The sequence below is a fragment of the Rhincodon typus genome, chromosome 29, assembly GCF_021869965.1.
Source record: "Rhincodon typus isolate 14 chromosome 29, sRhiTyp1.1, whole genome shotgun sequence".
Taxonomy (NCBI): Eukaryota; Metazoa; Chordata; class Chondrichthyes; order Orectolobiformes; family Rhincodontidae; genus Rhincodon; species Rhincodon typus.
The window spans coordinates 400,145-420,481 of record NC_063360.1 but is presented as its reverse complement, the minus strand read 5'-3'; the positions used below and the strand labels follow the sequence as shown (position 1 = coordinate 420,481).

General features: G+C 39.7%; 1 protein-coding gene across 1 annotated transcript in view; it reads right to left on the bottom strand.

Annotated features, from left to right (window-relative positions):
- The window catches only part of LOC109937437 (kinetochore protein NDC80 homolog), a 76,580-nt gene that overhangs the window by 7,884 nt on the left and 48,359 nt on the right, over window positions 1-20,337 (bottom strand). Inside the window, exons 6-9 of the mRNA XM_048613871.1 lie at window positions 19,525-19,631; window positions 13,894-14,038; window positions 9,174-9,379; window positions 7,759-7,914 (exon numbers count right to left, since the gene is read on the bottom strand). Of these exons, the coding sequence (XP_048469828.1) occupies window positions 7,759-7,914; window positions 9,174-9,379; window positions 13,894-14,038; window positions 19,525-19,631 (614 nt within the window). The remainder of the gene's footprint in view (window positions 1-7,758; window positions 7,915-9,173; window positions 9,380-13,893; window positions 14,039-19,524; window positions 19,632-20,337) is intronic.

The window sequence follows — 20,337 nt, the reverse complement described above, 5'->3', positions numbered from 1 at the left end:
TGGCCTGCTGTGTTCATCCAGCCCTGCACCAGCTTAGACTGTTTGTTTTGTCCTGTCTACTTCAATGCTGGAATTTCTAGGATTCTGCAAAAATTCTAGAGATTGTTGCAATCATGGACCTGTCGAAAGAGTTCAGAGACAGACTTTAAATTATCTCCTTTGTTTCACTCGTGCTGACAGACGTAGTGTGCATTTCTAATATTCCCACTTCAGATGGTATACTCAGTATTTCCTTTCTCTATCTCCTGCTTAATGTGTTTCTCAAAAAAATAAGGACAGCAAAAGTATTCCATTTGGTGATCAAACCATCCTGAACGTGCATACAGCAATCACAGGATCTTCCTAAAGTTGTCTGTGCATCTTAGTACACTTTTACAAAAAATAAATCTTAGCTATTTTAGAAACAAAGTTTATGAATGTTTTATATGCAAAAGATGGTTTGCTATTTAACTTGAATATCCCCTGAAGAAACACGAATTGATTAATTTGTGTTTATATCAATTATAAATGTTGTCACTAAGCATTTTTGCATTCTTAAAAACTTTGATCAGATCCCCCCTTAACCATCGAAATTCTTGTGAAAGTAGGCCTTTTTTTGTATGATGTCTAATCATAGCTTAACCCCTTAAGTCCAGGTATCATTCTTGTAAACTTACTTTGCACTTCCCCCATAGCCAATATATCCTTCCTAAGGTGTGGTGCCCACATCTGCCCTCTGTACTCCAAGTGGGGTTTAACCAGGTTTTGTATAACTATAGCATAACTTCTACATGGAACAAAAACAAAGTTGCTGGAAAAGCTCAGCAGGTCTGGCTGCATCTCTGAAGGAAAAAACAGAGTTAACGTTGTGTGTCCGGAGAGTTCCTGAGTTCTGAGGAAGGGTCGCTGGACCCGAAATGTTAACTCTGTTTTTTCCTTCAGAGATGCTACCAGACCTGCTGAGCTTTTCAAGCAACTTTGTTTTTGTTCCTGATTCAAGCGTCTGCAGTTCTTTTGGTTCTTATAACTTCTGCATGCTTGCACTCCAGTCCTCTTGATATAAAGGCCAGCATTCAATTAGGCTTCTTGATTATTTTCTATTCCCATTCATGGCATTTTAAAGATCTACACACCTGAAGCTCCAAGACTTTTTGGACATTGAATGTACTCCACTTCATACCATCTAAAAATTACCTGATCTATCCTTTGTCGAGCCAAAATGGATGACCTCACACTTGCTTATATTGAACTCCATCTGCCGCAGTTTGCCCATTCAGTTGGTCAACCAGTATCCCTTTGTAATTTTATGTGATCATCAATACGGCCTACAAAGCTGCCTAACTTTGTGTCATCAGCAAACTTGGACATTTGACTCATGCCATTATCTAGTTAATAAATAATGTGAATAATTGAGGGCCTAACATGGATCCTTGTGGGACACCACTGGTCACATTCTGCCAATGAGTACCTAACCATCAAGCCTACTTCATCGCCTGCCACTCAACCAATTTCCCAACCATGTCAATAATTTGCCCTCAGTTCTGAGAGCTTCTGTCTTTGTTAACAGTCCTTTAGTGGGACTTTATCAAATGCCTTTTGGAAATCCATGCATAAGCACCATCCATAAACATTCTGAAGTCCATTACCTTAGTCACTGCTTCAAAAATTTAATGAGGTTTATCAGGTAACTATATATTTAAAGTACAAAAATCCAAATAAGTCAATCAGTCGTGGCAAACAAACGTAGTTCAGCATTTTACAAGATAAGGCCTATAAATTGTCAGGAAAATAAAAGTAAATCTGAGGAGGTTAAGAATACAGCAAAGAAGGACCAAGAAACTAATAATAAAAAAAAACAGAATATTACAGGCACAGTCAGGAGAATTTATAATGGGGAACAGAGAAATGGGCGAGAAGCTAAGTGATTACTTTGTGCCAGTTTGTCTGAGGAACATACAAGAAATCTTTGAGAATTAGAGATCCATGTGGTTAAGGAGAATGAGTAATTGAAGGAAATTACTTTTAGCAAGAAGAACGTACAGAAGAACTTAATGAGGCTGAAAGTTGATAAATCTCCAGGATCTGATAGTCTACATCCCAGAGAGTTCAAGGCAGTGGCCATGAAGATAAAGAAAAATGCATTGGTGATTATTTGCTAAAATTTTACAGATTCTGGAATGATTCTTGCAGATTAGAAGGTGGTAAATGTTACCCCACTATTTAAGGGATCAAGAGAGAAAACAGAACCACAGACCTAAAATAAAACAAAGAACTGTGGTTACTGGAGATCTGAATCAAAAACAGAATCTGTTGGGGAAACTCAGCAGGTCTGTCAACACATTTGAAGTAAATATAAAGAACTGTTCTGAGTTCGGTGACTCATCAGAACTCTGTTTTCTCACAATATATGCTGGAAGACCTGCTGAATTTCACCAGTAATTTCTGTTTCACCTCAGTCCTATTAGCCTTACATCAATAGGAGGGAAATGTTATAAAGGAAACTATAAAGATCTCACTGGGCACAGTCAGCATGAATTTCTGAATAGGTCGTCATGGAGAGGGCTTGGAAAATTTCAAAGATGTTATGAACAAAATTGATAAAGGACAGCCAAGAATGTAGCACAGCAAGATTAGAAGTCTTTTGTTGAAGTCCCCCATAGTAGGCTAGTTAGAAAAATTAAAGCACAAGGAATAGGACGTAATATACTGATATAAATTAATGATTGGCTAACAGGCAGAACCCAGTCGAAACATATGGGTCTTTCTTGCATTGGCAGGTTGTGACTAATGCGTTATTGCAATGACCACTACTTGGACCCCAACTGTTCACAACATATAAAAACCAAAAGAACTGCAGATGCTGTAAATCAGGAACAAAAACAAAGGAGCTAGAAAAGCTCAGCAGGTCCGGCAGCGTCTGTGAAGAAAAAATCAGAGTTAATGTTTCAGGTCTGGTGACGCTTCCTCAGAACTCTGAGGAAGGGTCAACGGACCCGAAATGTTAACTCTGATTTTTTTCTTCACCGATGCTGCCAGACCTGCTGAGCTTTTCCAGCTCCTTTTTTTTTGTTCACAAAATGTAATGATTTAAAAGTGAGGGTCCAAAGATAATATTTGCAATTTTTCAGATGATACAAAACTAAGTGGAGAGACGATGGCCGAGTGGTATTATTGCTGGACAGTTAATCCAAGAGACCCAGGCAACGTTCTGGAGACCCAGGTTCGAATCCCGCCATGGCAGATCGCAGAATTTGAATTCAATAAATATCTGGAATTAAGAATCTAATGATGACCGTGAATCCACTGTCGATTGTCAGAAAAACCCATCTGGTTCACTAATACCCTTTAGGGACGGGAATTGCCATCCGTACTTGGTCTGGCCTACATGTGACTCCAGACCCATAACAATGTGGTGACTCTTAACTGCAATTAGGAATGGGCAATAAATGCTGCCTAGCTAGCAACGCCCTCATCCTGTGAATGAATAAAAAAAAGTGGGAATGTGTGTTCTGAAGATGTAAGGCGGCTTCAGGAGGATTGGACAAGCTTAGTGAAAGGGTAAGAAGATGGCAGGTGTAATATAATGTGGAAAAATGGTAGGTTATACATTTTGGTAGGGGAAACAGATCTGCAGACTATTTTTTAAATTACAAGAGGCTGGAAAGTATAGAGGTACAAGGTTACCTAGTTGTCCTGGTCCACAAGTCTGTAGATAAGGAAGGCTAATGAAATGTGAGCCTTTAATGCAAGAAAATTTCAGTGTAGTGAAGTCTTGCTTCAATTGTAGCTTCAGGAGCTTGGTAAGACTGCACCTACTGAGTACTGTGCACTTCTGGTCTCATCTCAGGAAAAATGTTATTACCGTACAGTGAGGGTAACAAATGCTCGCCAGACTTGTTCCAGGGATGGATGGACTGTCCTAAGATTGGGTATGTATTCTCTAGAATTTAGATGAATGAAATTTAGAAAATACTCGAGGGATAGACAGGGTAGATGTATAGATTCATAGAATCCCTACAGTACAGATAGGGGCCATTTGGCACAGAGTCTGCACCGAACAGCATGCAGCCCAGACCTGTAACTCTGCATTTACCACAGCTAATCCACCTAGCTAACACATCCCTGGATATTGTGGGCAATTTAGCAGGGCCAATCCATCTAATGTGCACATCTTTAGATGGTGGGAGGAAACCAGAGTAACCGGAGGAAACCCATGCAAACACGGGGAGAACGTACCCACAGAGTGTCACAGGAACTGAACCCAAGTTGCTGGTGCCGTTAGGGAGCAGTGCTAACTGTTGTGCCACTGTGCTACCCTTCTTTCCCTTGGTTGGGAATTTAGAACCAGGAAGCATAATTTAAAAGTAAGCGGACTACCACTTAAGTCAGAGATGAAGAGAAATTATTTTACTTAGAGGCTTGTGAACCTTTGAAATTCTCCAGCACAGAGAATTGTGGAAGTTCAGTTTTTGAGTGTTTTATGTAAATATTGATAGATTTCTAATTACCAATGTTGTCAGGGTTATGGGAATGGGTGGGTAAAAGGCATTGATGTGTTCGATCAGCCAAAATCGTATTAAAGGCTGGGATAGATTTAATATGCTGAATGGCCTATTCCTGTTCCAATGCGCCAGCAAAGGTACAAAAATAGCAGTACTTACTATATGGTAATTTAGTACTTACATTGCATATAACATAGTACTTACTGGTTCTACCAAAAAGGACTCATTATTCCAGTCATGTTCCAGGAAAGTGATAGCATTCTGGAAGATACTGGCCCAGTTTTTGCAAACTAAGGGAAAGGACAGCAACAATAACTTCCCTGATGTTTTCTGGGCTTTTGAGCAAGCATAGTTTCCAAAACCCTTTTGCAATGCAATCAGACCAAAGGACATGTTTATATTGTGTCAACAAGTATGAAGTCTAATTCACTATAAAATCACATAGTTAAAGTGAAGGAGGGAATGAAACATATAGTCAAGTGAAATAAGGAGACAAAGACAGAACAAAGATCTTTTTAAGTCTGCAACATAATTCTGAAGGAATGATATTCCACCCTTACCACTTACAAATTTCGTTTCAGAGATTTGGCTATAATTATTGCCAAACAGAGTTAAAATTCAGTACCAGCTGAATACACCACTCCTAACCTCTTCCGTGTTTCGTGCACAACTAACTAGTAAGCAAATACAGAAAGTTCACATGTAGATTTCAATGTCAAGTCTATGGCTGAGGTACTGAGGTGCAGTAGGGTAACAATAGCAGCTTTCAGATTCCTGTATCTAGTTGCACACATGGACTTTAAGTTGATGGCCAATTTATTGCAGTAAATAATGGTTGCTTCACTGTTTTCAACAATAAAAATGCTGACCATTGAATTCAGCAACAAATGGAATCTAGAACACAACAGGAAAGAAAAAAAAACTCTGCAAAGCAAAACATAAACTTTAACTATCTAGTCATTAATAAAGCAGCTCAACATATTACTTTCCCAACATGAATTGGGATAGTCATAGTGTTTAGGGTTTACAGGGGGCGGATTTCTTGAAATGTATCTAGGGGAGTTTTTTGTATCAATACATAAAAGGCCCAAAAAGGGACAGTGCAGTGCTGGATCTCGTCTTTCTCCAGAACAAGTGTTTGACATGACAGTGGGGCAGCATTCAGGCAATAGTGACCACGACATGGTACAGTTCAAATTTATTCTAGCCAAGGAAAAAGATAATCTTGGATTGGAGGAAAAGGAGATTTTATTAAAATAAAGCAGGATCTGGCCACAGCAGACTGCAAACAGCTCCTTGCGGTTAAGTCTACAGCGGAGCAATGGAGGACATTCAAAAAGTAGCTGGGGAACAGTACCAGCCCCAACATGTACCCTTCAGAGGGAAATGGAAGAGCAATAAGTTCAGAGAACCCTGGATGTCTAGGACAATTCAAGAATGGACAAAGAGGAGGAGTAGGGCTTTTAGCAAGTCCAAAGTGAGCAATTCAGCTGCAGCCCTTGAGGAATACAGGAACTGCAGGAGGATACTTAAGAAAGCAATTAAAAGAGCAAAAAGGGGACATGAGAAAGGACTAACGAACAGGATTAGGGAGAATCCTAAGATATTTCATAATTACATTAAAGGGAAGGAAGAGAGTAGGGCACTTTAGCGACTGAGGAGACAATCTGTGTGTGAAGCCGTAGGATATTGGAAGGGTATTGAATGAATACTTCTCTTTGGTCTTCTCTCTGGAAAAGGAGAACTTAGGTACGGAATTTAGGAAACGGGATAGCGAGGAACTTGCAGTTTGACATAAGAAAGAGAGAGGTATTGGATACTTTGTCGGGCTTAAAAACAGACAAATCCCCTGGCCCTGATGGATTCCATCCACACCATGGGAGGCAAGGCAAGGCAAGAAATTGCAGGGGTTCTGACACCAATTTTTAATTCCTGTCTGGTCATGGGGGAAGTGCCAGAGGACTGGAGGGCGGCTAATGTGGTTCCACTTTTTAAGAGGGGTGGTAGAGATGAACCAAAATTAAACGTCAGTGGTAGGGAAACTATGGGAGCAAATTCTGAAAATACTGACGTGGAAAGGCATGGGTTAATTATGGATAGTCAGAGGGAGACCATGCTAAATATTTTATAGAATGCGTTGAAAATGTGATCATGAGTGGATGAGAGTAGTTTAGTTGATGTAGTTTATATGGAGTTTAGCAAAGTTTTTGACAAGGTCCCACATAGCAGACTGATTGAGAAGGTTAAAGCACATGGAATTGAGGGAAACTTGGCAACATGGATCAGAAACTGGCTTAGTAATACGACACAAAAGGTAATGGTAGAAGGCTGTTTGAGTGGCTGGAGGCCGGTATCCAGCAACTTACTGCAATGATCAGTACCAGGACCCTTATTGTTTGCTATATACATAAATGATATCGATGGAAATGCGGAGGGAATTTTAAGCAAATTTGCAGACAACACCAAGATTTGTAGAGTGCTTAATAGTGAAGAAGATGGTTGTAGGTTATGGAAGATATAGATTGGTTGGTCAGATGGTATTTAACCCTGGTAAGTGCAAGGTGATGCACCTTGGAAGAAGAAACAAGATGAGGGTCTATTTAATGAATGACAGGACACTGGGTAGATTAGAGGAATAGAGGGATCTGGGGTAATTAGTCACAGTTACCTGAAGTTGGCAGAGCACATGAACAGGATTGTTAAGGTGGCATATGAGACACATGCTTTCATCAATCATGACATAGAGTATAAGAGCAAGGAATTAATGTTGCAGTTGTACAGAGCTTTGGTCAGACCACAACTGGAGTACTGTGTGCAGTTCTGGTTATCTCACTACAGGAAGGATGTATAGCACTAAATGGGGTACAGACGAGGTTCACCAGGATGGAGAAATTGAGCTATAAAGGAGAGACTAGATAGGCTGGATTGTTTTCTTTAGAGCAGAGAAAGCTGAGGGTGGTACATAATTTAGGTGTATAAGATTGAGGGGAATGGTCAGGGTGAATAAAGAGCAGCTGTTCCCTTCTTTGAGGGATCAATCACGAGAGAGTATAGTTTTAGGGTAAGGGGCAGGAGTTTTTGGGACATTTGGGTAAAAAACCTTTACACTCAGCAGGTGATAGGAATCTGGAATTCATGCCTAGGAAGGTAGTGGAGTTTGGAAACTTTACAATCTTTAAAAAGATATTTTGATGAGTGCTTCAACTATCATACCATAATATTAGCGTTAATTATCAAATGTAAAAACACAATGTAGTTACAAAAAGTAACATCTTACTTTTATTTTTTCAGTATTTTGTGATAGAGTCCTCTTTCCAGACACGATATCCAAGAGGCTTATTTCAAAGTTCTGTGCTTGAGCATTTTCAGCTGCTTTAGGAATTAGCTTGAGTTTCCGAGCCATCGTATGGTAGTCTTGCAGTCTGACTTCCAGCTAAAGTAAAGCAATGGAAAATGGTGATTCAGCAATACAGAAATATGCAGTATACCAGTTAAGTCCATGAATCAAATCTGAGATTTTCCCCACTACTTGCTATCAAGTGAACCACAATTTTGCAAGATTTTCTACTCCACATAAGTAAACGAAGTCAACCTAGGTGACAACATTGGCAGTCATCACCTCAGGGCTGATTTCAGAAAAGTTGACTCCAAAAACTGTTTTTTCAGTCTAACTTTAGAAAGCACCTTCAGGACCTCCAACTTGAAAACTAAATCTTACAATTGAAAATACAAAGCACATTCCAGAAGAAAAAATACACACCAGTGAAACAATACAATTTCAGCACTGTCACACCGAACTAGCTGGGTAATGACAGTAAAGATCGTTCAGATTTTTTTTTCTGTATTATAAAAAGGGAAAGACTAGAAGAATCTCAAAACAAACTGTGTCCCTACAATCTTTTGGTTGGTTGATCACCCCAATGCAGGACAATATGTAATCTCCTGATGGTGACAGTTAGCTGTGGTTTGGTGCTGAATGTGTCCTCCAGTCAGAAATATATGTTCTGTAAGCGAGGTATAAGGTCAGGAAAAATTAGATTAGAATTTGATTGATAACTGGAAGAATAAAATAGGAGATCATCCATGTTGGACCTGAGAAGGATCAGAGTACTACTTAAATGGTGAAACTCAAACCATTGGAGGCCTAAAGAACTTTGGAAGTCCAGATAAATAGATTGCAATTATATTTGTTTATATTTTAAATAAACAGGCTAATGGAACACTGGCATTTATATCTAGATGACTAGAATACAACTGGGTAGAAATTATATTGTCGCCATAAAAATCTCAAGTGAGAATACACATGAAGTACCATGTTCAGTTCTGGACATCACACCAGGGTATTTGAGGGAGCACAGCATTGATCTATCAGAATGATAATTGGACTTCTTGGGTTAAACTAAAGTTACACAAATTAGGACACTAGAAGCTGATGTAGGTCTAATTGATAGATTTTTGTTAACTAAAGGTTTGAAGGGATATGGCAAGTACAGTTAGATCAACCATTAGACCATTGAATGATGGAATAGCTCATGGGGATAAACAGCCCATTCCACTTCCTACAAGTTTAACAATCTTGGCACACCAGAAAATCCAGTGTTCTTTATTTAGCTGCTGTAATTTTTTTACTTAAATGTAATTAACAGTTAATTAAGCACCTGACAATTTAGCCTCATTACGAGCACACCTCACCATTTCCTTGGCCTTTGTCACTTTAATCTCTTCATTCCACATCCTCTTTTCTGCATCCTCAAGGCTTTTGCTCAGGAAAATTGTTGCTTGATGCAGCTCATTTTTCTCATGGTTCATTTTCTTAACGTCAACTGCTGAGACTTCCTGTACATCATATATTTGCTGCAATTTGTTGTTCTCCTCTTTAACTGCATCTAATTCCAGTTCTTAAGGAAAGAGACAAAATATACATGATCCAATATGCACCCCTTATTTTAACAAGTAAATTATTTTGAAAGGGATATAAATCAATAAGCCTTACTCTAGAATCTCAAATCTTCAAATTTCCAGCATCTGCGGTATTTTGCTTTTGTGTTGTGGTAATGAATTAAGCAATTTCACTTGACACATGCATCATCAAGTTCTGTTCTTCTGATGGGATTTCTTTTTAGCTGTTTATGGTTTCTGTTTCCCTTATGTATAAAAATAACATTTTCAGAGCAACATTTTCCCATATTCTATGAGAATTCCAAATCTACCCTTCATTTTCAGATCCATCCAGACGTTTAACACTGCACAAATGGCCGTTCTTGCTGCATCCCAGGATGCACATTTTTGTGCTGCCGCACAAACATTCTTGACGGCAACACCAGTTCTGTCTCAAAGCTATCCTGGTTACCAGTTTCATTTCAGTTTTCATATCATCCAGGAATTTAACAAAAAACTTGTTCCCTCCTTTCAGCCCATCACTTCTCTTTGACCCAACCTTTCCACTAATCTCTCCTATTGCTGTGTATTCATGATATCTTTCAACTTTTGTAGTTTGATGTTATTTATTTGATTTGATCTGATCTGCAAAGTACTTAAGTTTTATTGTCTTACATCCGACCTTCATAAATGTTGAGCAAGGTACAATGTTGAGTTGTGGTTGTCACTTTCTGTGCACCCATGTTTTTGGCCGGGATCCTCTCCTATCTCATCAGATCCTTCCAACCATCTCCAATCTCGGGCGGTGGGGTGGTGCTCATTCACTCTCGAACATTTCATTCATGTGATGTCAGCCATCTCAGTTTTTCTTATCTGACTAGTCTCCCTCCCTAGGAGCTTGATACGTACTTGTTCCCTCAAAATTCAACATCAGCATCACTAATCCTGCTGACAAGTTCTTGAATGGCATACTAACCTCTACCAAGCAGTGGTTGAATGTCAACACTCTTTACATTTCCTCCTATCTCCCATTGATTATGATCCTCACCAAGATAAAGCTCCCAGGTTTTCCACTAATCTCATCTCTTCTGGAGATCTTCTTCTTCATAGCTTAAGATGATATGGTACAGGGAGTGGCTATTCAGCCCCTTGTTCCTATGTCAGCACTTTGAAAGAGCTATGAAATAAGTCCCACTTCTGAAGCCTTCCCCCATAGTCTAGAAACCTTTTGCCTTTCATCTCAGTCAGCAAATCCTGTGCAGCCTGCTTCTACCTCCTCCTTGTCCTTATCCACAGAAAGGATCATTCTGAGTTCTACCGTTCAAGCTATTCTTGCCCCACAAACGTTTTTCTTCCCAATTTGACTTTTTTTCTCTCCATTGACCTATTGAAAAAAAAATTCTATGAAAGGTCGTGAGCTGAAACTTTAGCTGTTTCTCTCTCCACAGATGCTGCCAATCTATTTCCAGCATTTGTTGCATATACTTCAAGTTTTCAGTATCCACAATTGTCAACGATACACAGATCCCATTAATGAACTTTAAAAACACAATAGCGGATTGAAGCTGGTGTACGATGACTTCTTTCTTTGATCTATATAACTGACTTGGACATTTGAATATAAAGTTAAATTTTTAAATTTTCCAACAATTCTAACCCATAGACATAGTTTTGCAGAATGTGCAGATGTGACAGGGGAATTTTAATAAGGAAAAATCTTATGTGATGCACTTTGGCAGAAGGAAATGAACCATAATATAGACTAGACAGCAATTCTAAAAAGTGTACAAGGACAGAGGGCCTAATGATTCACGCACACAGGTTTTTTGAAGGTGGCAGAACATATTGAGCTATTTATTTAGCATAGTACACAAACCATTTTGAGTTTCATGAATAGTGATCTCAAGTACCTAAGAACATAGGAAATAACAGCAGGAATAGGCCATCTGGCCCCTCGAGTCTGCTTCGCCATTCAATAAAATCATAGCTGATATTTCGCGGACTCAGCTCCACTTACCTGTCCACTCATCGTAACCTTTAATTCCTCTACTGTTCAAAAATCTATCTTTGCCTTAAAAACATTCAACAAGGTGGTCTTAACTCCTCACTGGGGAGGGAATTCCAAAGATTCACAACCCTTTTGGTGAAGACATTCCTCCTGAACTCAATTCTAAATTTGCTCCCCCTTATTTTGAGGCTATGCCCCCTACGTTATAATTTCACCCGCCAGTGGAAACAACATCCCTGATTCTATCTTATCTATTCCCTTCATAATTTTATATGTTTCTATAAGATCACCCCCTCATTGTTCTACATTCCAATGAGTATAGTCCTGGTCTACTCAGTCTCTCCTTGTAAGCCGAACCTCTCAACTCAGGAATCAACCTAGTAAATCTCCTCTGCACCCCTTACAGTGCCACTACATCCTTTCTCAAGTAAGGAGTCCAAAACTGCATGCAGTACTCCAGGTGTGGCTTCACCAGCACCCTAGGCAGCTGCAGCATAACCTCCCTGTTTTTCAAATTCCATCCCTCTAGCAATGAGGTCAATATTCTATTTGCCTTCTTAATTACCTGCTACACCTGCAAACTTAACTTTTGAGATTCATGCACAAGGACACTCAGGTCCCTCTGTACTGTAGTGTGCTGCAATTTTTCACCATTTAAATAATGTCCATCTTGCTGTTATTCCTACCAAAATGGATGACCTCACATTTACCAACAATGTACTCATCTGCCAGACCCTTGCCCGCTCACTTGGAAATAATTGCGGTCTCAACACTGATCCCTGAGGCACACCACTAGCCACTGATCGCCACCTAGAAAAAAACACCCATTTATCCCCACTCTTTGCTTTCTGTTAGTTAACCAATCTCCTATCTATGCTAATACATTACCTGTAATGCCATGCACCTTTTTTATCTCGTGCAGCAGCCTTTTGTGTCGAATGCCTTTTGGAAATCCAGATACACCTTATTCACGGTTGTTCACCACACTCGTAATACCCTCAAAGAATTACAGCAAATTAGTTAAACATGACCTGCCTTTCATGAATCCATGCTGCATCTGTCCAATGGGACAATTTCTATCCAGATGTCTCACGGTTTCTTCCTTGAAGATAGATTGAAGCATTTTCCCACTACAGAAGTTAAGCTAATAGGCCATTAGTTACCTGCCTTTTGTCTACCTCCTTTTTTCTTAACTAAAATAGCAGCACACATTTGCTGTTTTTCAATCTTCCAGAACTGCTCCAGAGTCTAGTAAATTTTGGTAAATTATCACAAATGCATTTGCCATTTCCCCTGCCATCTCTTTTAGTAATCTGGGATGCATCCCATCAGAGCCAGGAGACTTGTCTACCTTTAGCCCCATTAGCTTGCCCAACGCTACCTCTTTAGTGATAATGATCATTTCTAGGTTCTCACGTGCCATAGCTTCCTTGTCATTGGCATGTTATTTGTGTCTTCCATTATGAAGACTGACAAAAAATACCTGTTCAACGCTTTTTTTCATCTCATTTCCCATTATTAAATCCCCCTTTTCATCCTCTACAGGACCAATGTTTACCTTAGCCACTCTTTTTCGTTTTATATATTTGTAGAAACCTTTGCTATCTGTTTTTATATTGAGCTAGTTTACTCTCATAATCTATCTTTCTTTATAGCTTTTCCCATGGCTTTCTGATGACCTTTAAAGATTTCCCAAAATCCTAATTTGCCACTAATCTTTGCCACTTTGTATGCATTAGCTTTCAATTTGATACCCTTCTTTATTTCTTTAGCTATCCATGGCTGAACACAAAAGCAGGAAAGCCATTTACAAACTGCTACCTCTTTGTGGGCTGTCATTGGTTTCTAACTCACAGTTGCCCTTGAGAAGATGGTGCTAAACCACCGTTTTGAACTGCTAAAAGCTCTTTAGATACAAGATTAGGTTAGATACGCTAATGCTATTCTCCTTGGAGCAAAAAAAGAAAAAGTTGAGCTAAGACTCAACAGAGATGTGGAACATCACAACAGCTTTATATTATACAATGTCCAAAGAAAAGCTATCCCCATCAGCTTATGGAATAAGGACTAAGTGACACATGAGGCATGAGCCAAAGAGGCAGGGGGATTAGAGGAGAATCTATTCTTGATACAGTGATTGGTAATGATTAAAACCTCACTGTAAAAGGGTGATAGATGTTGTGATGAGTGCCTTCGAAAGGAAGTTGGATGGGCACTTGAGTGGAAGAAACTTACAGGATGATAGGCATCCAGAGCAAATGAGACTGAGTGAAGTGCTCTACAAGGAGCTGACAAGAGCTAAAGGAGCCAAATGGCCTTCTGTGCTGTAAGTGCTCTAAAATGGAAATGATAATGGAAAGAGTAGTCCAACATAGTTTGATCAAAGGTATTTAGTAATTACTTTCAGAATACTTCAATTTACCTTAGCAAAATAACCTTAAAGATGCAATGCTATTTTGTTACAATTAAAATTATTCACCATCTCATTACTCTTCAAAATCAACACAAAACTATGGAAATAAATACCTGCAGATTCTATTTCATCTTTGATCCCTTTTGCTCTCTGCTCAAGAAGAGCTTTGTGCTGTTCCATTTCTTCAAGGTACTTCTTGTATTTCTGTTGGTCCTTTTGCAAACTAACTTTTGTTTTCTCCAGTGCCTGAACTCTGTCCTGAAATCAAAAGTCATGTTAATTATGAATTGCTCTATCATGACACAGCTCTGGAATTTTTTTTGTTTGAGTTAAATGCTCAGCTTTTACACACACATTTCCAATAATTAATTGGATTTTTGAAATAAAACAAATGCAAGCATTAATTACTTCCTTGTGAACATATACCAGCTTGGAAAGTTTAAATGATTGAACTTGTGTAGTCTAAGAAGTCATGAGGGTAAAGGCAAATAAACAAGAAAAGGCAAGTGGCATTGAAGCTACCTTTAGAAATGTGGTGTCCTACACCTCTTTGGCACTTTGATACAGACTGCACAACTAGTCCCTAACAAAGCTGATATTAATGAAATTGAACCTGAAAATCTACTGCAAGAATAGTCAATGATCTAAAATAACTCAATACACCTAAAGTGACACCACAAGGTTGGTGGGGTTGTGGACAGCATGGAGAGCTGTTGTAGGTTGCAACGGGACATTGACACGATGCAGAGCTGGGAAAAGAAGTGGCAGATGGAATTCAACCCAGAAAAGTGTGAAGTGATTCATTTTGGAAAGTCGTATTTGAATGCAGAATACAGGATTAATGGCAGGATTCTTGGCAGTGTGGAGGAACAGAGGGATCTTGGGGTCCATGTCCATAGATCCCTCAAAGTTGCTACCCAAGTTAATAAGGTTGTAAAGAAGGCATACGGTGTGTTGGCTTTCATTGGCAGAGGAATTGAGTTTAAGAGCCGTGAGGTTATGCTGCAGCTCTATAAAACTCTGGTGACACCACACTTGGAATAGTGTGTTCAGTTCTGGTCACCTCACTATCGGAAAGATGTGGAAGCGTTAGAGAGGGTGCAGAGGAGATTTACCAGGATGCTGCCTGGATTGGAGGGCAGCTCTTATGAGTAAAGGTTGAGGGAGCTAGGGCTTGTTTCGTTAGAGCGAAGAAGGATGAGAGGTGACTTGATAGAGGTGTACAAGATGTTGAGAGGCATAGATAGAGTGGATAGTCAGAGACTTTTTCCCAAGGCGGAAATGATTGTTACGAGGGGGGGGCATAATTTTAAGGTGATTGGAGGAAGGTATAGGGGAGATGTCAGAGGTAGATTCTTCACACAGAGAGTGGTGGGCGTGTGGAATGTGCTGCCGGCAGTGGTAGTGACTCAGATACTTTAGAGACTTTTAAGCGACTCCTGGATAAGCACATGGAGGATAGTAAAACATAGGGTATGCAGGGTAGATTGATCTTAGTAGGATAATAGGTTGGCACAACATCGTGGGCCGAAGGGGCCTGTACTATGCTGTACTGTTCTTTGTTCTATGTTCTATGACTGAACACCAACTTCTTGTGGAAAATCCTTCTTCTGAATGGGAGCCACAAAACCCCCTCCCCAGTCCAAGCATATTTCAATCCTCCCTGTCCAGAGCTATTCAATAACTTGTAGCTCCCAGTTCCTTCTCGAGCCCTGTAAAACTTTAGGTATTTAAAGACTTCAACACAGCCATGAGACCACTTGAAACTATGATTAGATACCAAGAGGACAAGTCACCAAATGGGGTGCTATAAGGCAGGACCAAGGTGTAAAGGAAGAATTTGTATTTGTAGCACTTACGGAGCAACAAAAAAAATCTCCAAACCAGCATTAACAAACTTTGACACTAAGACACTAGCTTATATAGCAGGTGACCAAATGGTTTTGTCAAGAAGGTAGGTTTTAAATCGTACCTTAAAGGGAAAGACAGAATTATATTTCCTTTATTCATTCAAGAGATGAGGGCATCGCTGGCTTGGGCACCATTTGTTGCCCAGATGGCAGTTAAGAGTCAACCACATTGCTGTGGGTCTGGAGTCACATGTAGGCCAGACTAGGTAAGGATGGCAGTTTCCTTCCCTAAAGGACATTAGTGAACCAGATTGGTTTTTCCAACAATCAATTCATGGTCATCGTTAGATTCTTAATTCAAGGAATTTATTGAATTCAAATTCAACGATCTGCCGTGGCAGGATTCGAACCTGGGTCCCCAGAATGTTATCTGGGTCTCTGGATTAACAGACCAGCGATAATTACCACTAGGCCGCCACCTCCCCATAAGTGCAAAACAGGCAGAAAGGTTTAAGCTGGTAATTCCGAGCTTTGAGCCTTGGCAGCTGAAGGCATAACAGGCAAAGGTGGAGTGATTAAAAATTGGGAACATTCAATAAGCCAGATGTGGAGCAGCTATAGATATCAGTCTGATTGGGATGGAAGAGATAGGAAAGGGAGATTCAGTGGATGAATCTGAAAACAAGATTGAGAACTTTAATAGAGGTGCCACTACACTGGGATCTGATATGGGTCAGCAAAACAATATGGTGGTGAATAGAATCTGGTGAGATTTAGGACACTAACAGATTTTTGGATGACCTCAAGTTTACAGACAGTAGAACATTAGGCCAACTAGTTTGCTGGGATGATTCAGTCTAGAGGCAAGTCATGGATGAGGACTTCAGAGAATGAACAAACTCAGGCAAACTTAGTGTTGATATGGATTCATGGCCAGAAAGTTATCGTGGGTCAAATATAGCACCATGGTTGCAAACAGTGTGTCTCAGCCACAGACAACTTTCAGGGAGAGGAATGGAATTTGTGACTTGGACAAAGACAATGATTTCAGTTTTCCTCATATTTTCAGACATTTCTGCTCATCCAGTATGGTATGTCTGTCAAGCAATATAACACAGGGGCAGCATAGTGGCTCAGTGGCTTGCATTGCTGCCTCACAGCACCAGGGACCCAGGTTCAATTCCAGTCTTGGGTGACTGTCTGCATGGAATTTGCACATTCTCCTCATGTCTGCGTAGGCTCCCTCCAGGTTGCTCCAGTTTCATCCCACAGTCCAAAGATGTGCGGGTTAGGTGGATTGGCCATGCTAAATTGCCCATAGAGTCTAGGGATGTGTAGGCTGGTTGGATTAGCCATGAGAAATGCAGGGTTACATGGATAGGGTAGGGGTGTGGGTCTGGGTGGGATTCTCTTCAGAGTGTTGGTGTGGATTCGATGGGCCAAATGGTCTGCTTCCCCACTGTAGGGATTTTAGGATCTAGGACATTTACGATACAGCAGAGGGCATAAGCATACAAAAATAGAAAATGTAGTTCATCAGGTTTTGAACAATGCCATTTAAAACAGCATTCAGCAATGGTGGTCAAATTCAACCTTGAAAATCCCTGGATCTCTAGATTACTGCTATTACCATGTACAATTGAGCACAGAAACAGAAGAATAAAGCAGAAGAAGTGAATAGTTGGACAGCTGCTGGAGAGAGATGGACTTGTACAGACCAGAAGTGCTTTATAAAAGTAAAGCTTAAGACTTAGGCGGAACTAGGAGTGAGTTCCTTGTGGGTATCTTGCTAGTGCTGTTGAGGAGGGGTTAAAGTAATTTGGCAGGTGTGGAAACCAAGAGATAATTGGATTAAGGAATACCAAGTACACAGAGCGCTGGAGAGATGCATAGCACCGGGATAAGAATAGTCAATAAATAGATGGGGTTACAGTAAATGGGAATAAATAAAATTCTACATCACAGTTACTGTTCAGATATGTGAATGCATGTAGTGTTGAAGAAAGAATGGTGAGTTATAGATGTGGAAAGAGACAAGAATTCCCAAAGCATTTTCAGGAAAATTTTCTGGAACAGTGTTTCCAGTCAAAGGACAAAGGCAATCCTGATAGACCTGGTTCTTGGGAATGAGGGTGGCCAAGTTGATAGAATGTCAGTAGGACAACATTTAGGAGACAATGATCACTGTATCTGAAGGTTTAGGGTGACTATGCAAAGGACACTGAACATCCCAGATTAAGAAAAGTAAACTGGAAGAAAGCCAATATCAACAGGAATGAATCTTGATAGAATAAATGGAGCCATAGCTTGTCAGGAAAGTCGGCAGCTGAACAATTGGTTAACTTCAAAAGAGAATATATTTTGAGCAGTCAAAGCATATTCCTTCAAAAGGCAAGGCAAACAAAGCTAAGTTTCCCTTGATGAGCAAATAGATAGAAATTGTGAAGAAAATGGGCACTTCTGATATAAAATAGGTAGAATACATAACTGAGAATCAAGCTGAATATCGAAGGTTCAGATGGGATAAGAAAAATCAAAGCAGCAAAGAGAGAGTATAAAAAGAGAATAGCACACAACCTAAAAAGCAAGCCCCAAAATTTTCTATAAGCATATAAATATTAAAAGGGTCTAACTGATGAGGATCAACAAAACTGATTTACATATAGAGACATAGGACATAGCTAAAGTGTTAAAACAAATTCTTTGCAGGCTATTGGCCAAGCATTGGAAAACAGAATTAAAATAGTTAGGTGGTTGTTCTTGCCTGGCATGGACACAAAAGGCTGAATAACTTCTGTCTGTGCTGTAGATCGCTATGATGCTATGCTGCACACCTTGTGTTGATAGGTTGCCAGACATGGCCATTTCCACCAAACGAAAGTCTAACCAATGAATTTCAATGGCAATGACATTGCTAAATCATCTACATTTAAATCCGGAGATCATTACAATCTTAACTCAACCTCCATTCAAACACAGTGATTACAAGAGCAGCTTGAAGACTGGATATTCTACATCAAGTGACAAACCTAATTCCATAATATCTTTGCACCATCCACAAGGCACAAGTCAGGAAGGTGACAAAATACTCTCCACTGATCTGAGAAAATGTAGCTCCAACAATACTTATGCAGCTCAAAAACAGCCCATTTCAGCATCACTATTTCATTCTGGTTCCTGCAGTTTTTGAACCACAGAGGGGTGGGGGGGGAAAGAGAAGAATGGGTGAATTCCCCTCAAAGTCACAAGTAGCTGGCTAAAAAACTAATATAGGTGAAAAATTAATGAAGGGCTCCCACCCACCTACAATATTATCATTAAAAAATCAATATACGTAATAAAATATACAAATGTATCATATTACAACAGCACAAAACAACACATCAGACATCTGAAATCCCAACCAAACTTACAAACACAAGGGGCCAACAGTGCAACCTTTTCAACTGTGCCACAATTCAAATTCAAACATATATAAGTGACACTTCTTTGATGCCACAGCTCCTTCTGCCACATTCCAGCAACCCCTCTCCATTGTTTCCTCTGACCCACCAACCCTGCTAATAATCCAAGGTCCCAAAACTAATTGTTGAACATTACCGGATCATAAATCATTGTGCTAATACTGTTGCACTTAGCACCCATCACATTCTTGCTCCCTGTAAATCTTCTTTAAGATTCAGCTTTAAATTCAGCTTCATATAATTCTGAATTATTTTTGCATTTTCATAACCAAGGTCAAACCAGAAGTATTATCATTATACTCCTCTAAAATGAAATTATGGATATGTAGCATCTATTTGTGAAAGTGATTCGCACAACAAGAAACAGAAGCATCAGTATTTGCTTTAATGTGAAAAAGTGCAAATGAGAAAGACAAAGGACATTACCAACCGGTTCATTCTGTTTCTCTTTCTCCAACTTCTCCAGCTCTTCTGCCAAATTTCTGTTTTCTGCAGTGACAGCATCAAATTGGGCTTCATCCACTCCAAAATGTTGCTCTACAATGCACAACATAGATATTTTTCAATAAATCATTTCAATTTAAACTAGAGATCTCAATTGCTATCAGTAAAAGGTATTACAAGGCTTCTGATTTTGACATGCAGTAAGCAAATAGCTAAGGACATCAGCCAGATCATAGATAAGAAAGTTGTTTCTGGATTCAAAAATAATTAAAATGCTTAGAAATATTTCAATTAATCAAGTAAACCAATGACTAAACCCCACAAGCAAAAAAGAACAAAAGAGAAATACAGCAAAGAAACAGGCCCTCCAAGCCTGTGCCAACCATCATGTCCTAACTAAACTAAAAAAAAAGCACAAATCTTCTGCCCTTATTCGGCTCGTAACCCTCTATTCCTTCCCTATTCATGCAACTATCCAGATAGCTCTTAAAAGTTGCCAACATGCCTGCTTCCACCACCTCCTCTGGTAGTGGGTTCCAAGCTCTTACCATTCTCTACATGAAAAACTTCCCTTGCACATCTCCCTTAAACTTTCCCCCTCTCACCTTGAGCCTGTGGCCCCTTGTAATTGAAACTTCAACCCTGGGAAAAAGCCTCTGACTATTCACCCTATCTATGCCTCTCATAATTTTGTAGAACTCTATCACGTCTCCTCTCAGCTGCTGTCTGTCCAGTTGAAACAATCCTAGTGTTTCTAACCTTCCTCAAGCAGGCTTGAGATGAGATAGTAGGAACTGCA